Raw genomic sequence first — 7,091 nt, 5'->3', positions numbered from 1 at the left:
TGGTGTATAGGCACGATGGTAGCATGTTACTCTGGGAAGAGCTGCCACAAAGATACCTGGTCAGCATCTTGCAACCTGGTATTTTCTACTCTAAGCACTGAATCTTTTTGTTAAAGGAGAGCTATTGATGTGGAAAGTCTGGGGATTGCTGAGGTAGGCTCCTTTCTGGTGGCTCAACTGGGGTTGAAGATGGGAGTGAAGGAAAAGGCCATGTGAATGAAGACGACCCTGGTAGCCTCCTTTCACAGCAGGGAACCCTGGTGAAATAAGCAAAAGGAAAAGGAGAAGCGAGGTGACAGCGGGGGCTGTTGCCTTTTGCAGAGGATGTCAGGGAGGACATTTGTAATTTTGGAGAACACAGCATCACGTGGAGGGGCAAAGTCTCGGATAGAACAATGGTTTATGGCCCTTCCAAGTTCAACTCTCCCAGACAGAATCCTTGTTCCTTAGTATCTAATATCTCTTGTTGGATTTTCGTTGGTCTCACACAGACAGCATTGACATTTGAGTTCACAAAATGTAAGAAAGATCTGTGCTGTGGAAACGGAGAGCACATGGCTGTGATTGGAGGACTTTCCCTTGATCATTCGCTTCCTATCTAAGTAGTATCACAGCAGGTGGCCTGCGTGTGCTTATTGGCTGCCCTTAGCCACTATTACAATAATGGTTGTAACAGTGGTTGTAACTTTCTGGAGGTGCTTCTGACTCATTTTCTTTCTTGTTTGCTTCAGTGTGAATAGTGTCCTGGAGGGGTGACTAGTTTAGCTATGTTATGTGATTTTTGTCACACCAATGAGCAGGGTTTGTGTTTTCTTTGTTCAGGCTGCGAGAAGACATTCATCACAGTGAGTGCTCTGTTTTCCCATAACCGAGCTCACTTCAGGGAACAAGAACTCTTTTCTTGCTCCTTTCCTGGGTGCAGCAAACAATATGACAAAGCCTGTCGCCTGAAAATTCACCTGAGAAGTCATACAGGTAATGATCTAGAGAATAGAGCATTTGCACCTAAGATTTGTTTTTGTGGTAGCTTGCATTTATGATTATGTGGCGTAATTTTTTTCTTTTCTAAGGTGAAAGACCTTTTATTTGTGACTCTGACAGTTGTGGCTGGACCTTCACCAGCATGTCTAAACTCCTACGACACAAAAGGTAATCTTTACATTTTGGTTGAATTAGCCGTATAGGAAATGAATGAGTTGTTTGTCAGTAGCAGAGGCCTATGGATTAAATATCTGTCGATTTTTTTAAATTATAAGAAAGGGAGCCCATTATAGATAGTTTGGAAAGTTCAGAAAGCTGTAAAAAGAAAACCACTCAGAATCTGATCACCTAATGTCAGTTTTTCTAGGTATAGTTGTTTTTAAATGTAATTTGCATATTTCATATACAATTCGATATTTAAAAAAAGTTAACATTGTGGAAGAAGCTTTCATGATGTCATTAGAAAATTTCCATGCTGATAACGATGTCCTTGGAGGGCTTTGCCTGTGTGCAGGTGATGTTCAGCACTTTACATATGTGTCTCCTTTAACCTTCACAATGACTCTGCCTTTGATGTTCTTACTTTTCCTGGTTTGCGTTGGGACACAGAAGGGTTGGGTGGTTTGTCCATGCTTGCACAGCTGGGGATTTGAGGGGTTTTAAGTATAACAGTGGTACTTAGGAAAGAACTGTGTTTATGCAGGGACTTGAGTGGGTCCTTTTAGCATTGCAGTTGATTTTCTGTGCATGTTTCTCTTTGCCCTCTGCAGCTTGGAAACCTTGTTTGTTACCAGAATTTCTAAACATTGAAAGTAGCTTCATCAATACGTTTGGGACCCAGCTGTGTGTTCCTAGATTGAAGCAGCACTAATTGATGTGTCTGAGTCTCAAGTCAGCCTTGTCATTAAAGTAGAATTTCTAATTACAGGGTTAGCTAAATTGCAAACCTGTCCACATGGGTTAGAGAGAATTAAGATTTTCTGAAATGTATTGATCATTTTCTTTAAATGCTAAGAGTTTGTAATTTGCAGAATTTTAAACAAAGAATCATCTCTGAGGTCTGGTATCTCTGGGTTGTGTGAATAATCACTGTTCCCTGTTTTTCTCTTCTGGCAGGAAACATGACGACGACCGGAGGTTTACCTGCCCTGTTGAAGGCTGTGGGAAGTCATTCACGAGAGCAGAGCACCTGAAAGGCCATAGCATCACCCACCTGGGCACAAAGCCATTCGAGTGTCCCGTGGAAGGTAGATTTTAATATATTACTTTGAGCTGTAAACTAGCATGTGTCCATGTTGTTGTAAGTTTAAGTTGTTTAAAGGTAAGTTCTATTTGCTTCAAGACAAGGTGAGTGTAAGTTGCAGCATTAGATTTAATTGGCTGGTTTTAGTTAATTGTTTTATCTTGGGAGCAGTGTATTGAAAAGAACAGACTTTAGGATCAGACCTGGTTTGACTCTTGGCTCTGAAGTGCACTCGCCAGGTCTGTGGCTCTAGTTACTACCTGTTTAATGTGGTGGTTGTGAGGAGTAGGTGAAATAAGCTGTGAAAAATGCCTGTTTTGGCATCTGGCACCTATCATGGATTCAGTAAATGGTAGCTGTGCATGCTGTGATTGGACAGCAGTCAGGTTAGGCTAGCTTTTTAAAAAGGGCATTCAGATGTTTTCTCTCTGCATAGCGAAGGCATGATTCATGGGCAGAAGTGTACTCCGTGGCTCGTGTGTGCTGGCCTACTTTAAGTGCTGCAGGTGTGTGGGAGGGCAGAGCAGGTCAGTGTGTGCTTGTGAGTCTCATTCCTGGCTCCCCCCTCCCTCAGGTGATGATCTCAGGCCACCTTCTCTGGGCCTCAGTTTCCTTATCTGGAAAAGGGATAATAAAGACCCAATTTGAAGCCAAGACCGGTTCCTAGAATGTCATGAAGATAATACAGATGGTTTAACCAAGACACAGTTCCTCCTGTCATCAGAGCTCCAGTTGGGGCATGCCAGGTAGACCAGTACCTGTAGGGTGCTGTGGGGACACACAGGTCACCCAGACTGCTCCTAGAGCATGGGGGTGTGGGAGTGGTCTCCCAGCTGGCTGAAGAAGGAGGCAGAGCTATCCAGGGGTAGAGGAGGCAGGAGAGGCCAGTGTAGGGGCATCTCCCAGAATGGTGAGAGCAGCAGGCTGGGTGCTCAGGGCAGGGGAGTGATGGGACCATGATTGAGTTTTTAGGCTCAGTCTGGTTTCCTGGGGAGATGATTGGCACCTGCACTGGGGCTTGGCAGTGGGAAGGGAGAGAGGGCACAGATGAGAGAGATAGGAGTTAGACAGTGCACCAGCAGTGCTTGGTGATAGATTTGGGAGTAGGGGTTTTGGGTGAAGCAGTAGTTGGATCCAGCATCTCACTTGAGGTAGGCACACAGGGCTGGTGGTTGGAGGAAGAGAATGTGCTGCATTTTAGGTGCCCACAGGCTTTCCAAGTTCAGATGCTCAGGAGGCAGGGATGTACTGCTTGCTGGGGTTGGTGAGGAGGTGGGCTGGGAGTGAGGCAGGCAGCACATGGTGATGATCTAAGCCACGGAAGTGGATGCAGTGCTCAAGGATTGGTGTACGCTGAAGAGGGGCGGAGGAGTGTGGTGATCGAAGGCTTGAGGCTTCCTGGACCCCAATCCCAAGCCTGCTGCTTAAGTCGCTCTGTAGCCTCTGACAAGTGGCTCAAGCACTCTCTGCCTCTTTTCCCCATCTTTGAAGTGGTCATAACACAGGGTTGTTTTGAGAGGGCCCTATTAGGTAACAATGGCTACTGCCATTGTTACCATTGCTATTAAACCAAAAAGGCCTAGGACAAAAACCCTGGGGACCGCCACAAACTCAGGTGGAAAAGTAGAAGGGGCGCCCTGGGAGGGGCCTAAGAAGGAATGGGAAGAGTGTAGCCTTGGTAGCACTGAAGCCAAGAGAGGAGGATGTCTGGGAAAGGAGAGGGTCCGTCCTGAGTGCTGAGGGGCGGCAGTTTGGTGAGGACCATGGGCTCCTCCAGCAGGATCAGTGAGGTCTTGCAGGGTGAGGGTCAAGGTTCGGTGGAGTAGCTCAGGCAGAGCCCTGCTGTAGTGCCTTGAGTGGTGGGGTAGGGTAAGGCAGGAGGTGGCTTGTGAGGGAGGGAAAGAGGAAGGGGGTGGTAGCTGGCTACAGAGGAGGGGTGGTTTCTGCCTTGCAGTAACTGGAGGCTTGAGAACTTTGAGCATGTCGAGCTGGTAGAGGCAGGTGCAGATGGGGTGACCAGTGGTGCTTGGTTGAAGAGCGCGCTTCTCCAGCGAGTGGAGGTGAGGGCAGGAGCCAAGGGAGAGGATCCTAGGACCCTGTTTTGGGTTGGCTGAGAGTTGATGATTCTTTTTTTTTTTTAATGAGAGTTGATAATTCTTGAATATGGGTGACTAGACCATTCTTTCTGCTTTTGTAATGTTTGAAATGTTTCATAATAAAAAGTTAAAAACAACAAAAAAATCAAAGAACCGTCACCACCCATCTTTTCATAGTAACTGGAGGAGACGGGGAGGGTAGGGCCACACAGCGGTGAGTGTGTATGGGGGAGGGCAGGGTGGTGGAGTGAGGACTGCGCTTGTGTGTGTGTGTGTGTTTGTGTGTGTGTGTATGGTGGTGGCCGTGGCGGCGTCACCTCTCGTACGCCGTGGCAGTGTATACAGAGTCAAGGCATACAGAGTAGAGGTTGGAAGATGTGTGTGGTCCTCCTGTAAGTGGTAGATGGGAGTTGAGGAGATTCCCATGGTGTTTGTCATTGATGGGCTGCTTCTGCCCCTCCTCTGGGTGGGGGTAACTTGGTATAAATGTGGGGTGCTAGTATTAATAGTTTTGATTTGTTAAGAATGGATACAAATCTCGGTAGATACTGTTGCAGTTAGGAAAAGACAGCCATTAACACACGTGGAAAAATGGTCACATTGCTGGCCATCAAAGGATGTACAAATGAAAATGAAGAATATTTTGTTCTCTGTCGAGTTAGCAAGTATTTTTTAAAATGGAAACCACTGCTGACGAGTGTGGCAGACATCCCTGTTGTGGTTGACCCCTGTCCTCGGCAAAGCAGTTAAGTCTGTGTGGAGGAGTCCCATCTGGAAAGGGGGCCGAGGGACATTGCAGGTACAGAGTACCCCTGGGCACCGTGTGGAGCAAAGCACACATTGCAGACAGTGCACCTGGGGGTGAGCCTGGAGGTGTCTGTTCTCGTGTGTTTTCCAAATGTTCTCTCATGAGCCTGACCTGGAAACAAGCTGGAAGCTTTGTTTGAAAATGAAATAAGTTCAAAACTCCTCTCAGAGGCAGTCAAAACCCTTAGTCATCTGGCCATATTCTGTCTTCATAGCCTCTTTTCCTAAAATAGGCCTCCCCCCCCCCAGGCCCTAGACTCCAGCAGCTCCACCTCGCCATCCCAAGAAGCTGCCACAAGTGCAGTGATGCTCGCTCCACTTCCGTGGGCACTGTGCGAGCACTCTGTAGGTTGGGATAGTTTATGTGTAGTCTTCATAACCCCTGTGAGGTGGGTGTCATTCCCACTTTACAGAAAAGGAAAAGGAGACCCGGAAAGAATAAATAAGGCACATGGCCAGTAGGGTCTGAGCTAGAGTTGGGCTCCAGAGTCCAAGCGCTGCCCACCCTGCTTCGTGGCCTCCACGCCTTGGATGGCAGTGCCTCGGCCTGCACACCCTCCTGCTCTGCTCTGTGGCCCCTACCATTTGTCAAGACCCAGTCACCTCAAATGCTACCCACCTCTTGAAATCTTTTTTCTCTCCTCTCAAGAGGTACACTGTTTCTTCTGCTTCTAGAACACTCCATGGCACTAGCACTGGTTTTATTTTGCCCTTTGTTAGGACAGCTGGTTGTTTACACATCCCTACCAAGTCACAAGCTTGTAGCTGCCTAGAACCGTGCTTCCCCTCTGTGTGTCCCTGTGGTGCAGAGTTTCAGCAGTGGGAGGTTAGGCCAAGAGGAAGGTGGTGGTATTTTTTAATTTGTCTTGTTTTCCCACCTGACACATACATGCAGGTCTGTGATCTTACTGACTCTGGCTAAGCCGTTGAGTTGTCAGCAAGGCGGTGCCACCTCCAGGCTTCACTTGTGCTCCTGATTTAGGGTCATTTGCTTGGTTCCTTTGGGCCTCAGTTTCTCAGTAGTAAAATGAGAGGAATTGGTTTTGGTGATCTGTTGAGAGAGTTTCCAACTCTAAATGTCATAGGGTTCCAGTTTTTATAGTAGTAGCTAAGTACAGATAATTGGTACAAATTTTTAGCAATTGAACTTTTAAGGGGTTGTTTAACACTGAATTTGACTTAGTTTTCCCAGCAACCCTGTGTAGTGGGTGAAGAAACAGGCCCAGAGTTAACTTGTCAAGGTTATGTGTCTTCTACACAACTGATGGGGAACTTGCTGTGTCCTTTTAAATGCAGTTTGCTTTCAAATTTATTTCCTTGTGTCAGGGAGGAAGAATTTTTTTCTGCCCTTCAAGGTTGTTCTAGCTGGACTAAATTAAATTGACATGAGACAGATTAAGAGAAAATAAAATTTAATTTCATATGTATGGAAAAGCCACACAGACATGAGATTCCAGAGACAGGTAAAATGAAGTATATATGTCATCCTGAGCTAAAGAGAAGGGTGGGTAGGGACCTGGGACTTTCAGAGGGAAGGAAAGCATTTCATAGGAAAATGAAAACAAGTAAATGTTTGGTGAACAAGTGTTTGCTGGCCCACAGAAACAATGGGACACAGAGCAGACTTTGATCAAACAGGCCTTGCTAGGTCCTCCCCGTCCCCCATACCTAGTTTGTATCATAATGTAGTTATCTGTGGTGGTAGCTTTTTTCCTAGAGCATGTCCTCCATCTAAATTCTTTTAGACAGTAGGCAGAGGGATGTCAAAGTTTATTCCCGAGTCTTTTGGGCCTTGATTGTTTCCAGCTGGCATAATCTGCCTGCCAGAAAGGCCTGGCCTGGGGGCAGCCTGCCTTGGCCCCTACATTTGTGATGCTGCCCCAAGGCGTATTGTATCTGTCCCTGGCCAGTGGCCGGAGCATGGGCATGCATTGTCTTATGATTCCAATGGGAGGAAATGTCAG

At 46.7% G+C, this 7,091-nt stretch overlaps 1 protein-coding gene across 8 annotated transcripts in view; it reads left to right on the top strand.

Annotated features, from left to right (window-relative positions):
• Positions 1 to 7,091, top strand: part of ZXDC (ZXD family zinc finger C) — a 41,478-nt gene that overhangs the window by 2,709 nt on the left and 31,678 nt on the right. For all 8 annotated transcript variants that reach the window (XR_013448625.1, XR_013448626.1, XM_036077818.2 and 5 more), the window contains exons 2-4: positions 823 to 975; positions 1,071 to 1,149; positions 2,098 to 2,228. Coding sequence is in view for 6 of the 8 variants with exons in the window: in XM_036077818.2 (XP_035933711.1) it covers positions 823 to 975; positions 1,071 to 1,149; positions 2,098 to 2,228 (363 nt within the window). In the remaining 2 variants the exon portion in view is untranslated. The remainder of the gene's footprint in view (positions 1 to 822; positions 976 to 1,070; positions 1,150 to 2,097; positions 2,229 to 7,091) is intronic.

Source organism: Halichoerus grypus, chromosome 1 (assembly GCF_964656455.1).
Source record: "Halichoerus grypus chromosome 1, mHalGry1.hap1.1, whole genome shotgun sequence".
Lineage (NCBI taxonomy): Eukaryota > Metazoa > Chordata > Mammalia > Carnivora > Phocidae > Halichoerus > Halichoerus grypus.
Note: the sequence above shows the minus strand (reverse complement) of the source record. Positions and strands in the feature narration are given on the sequence as shown.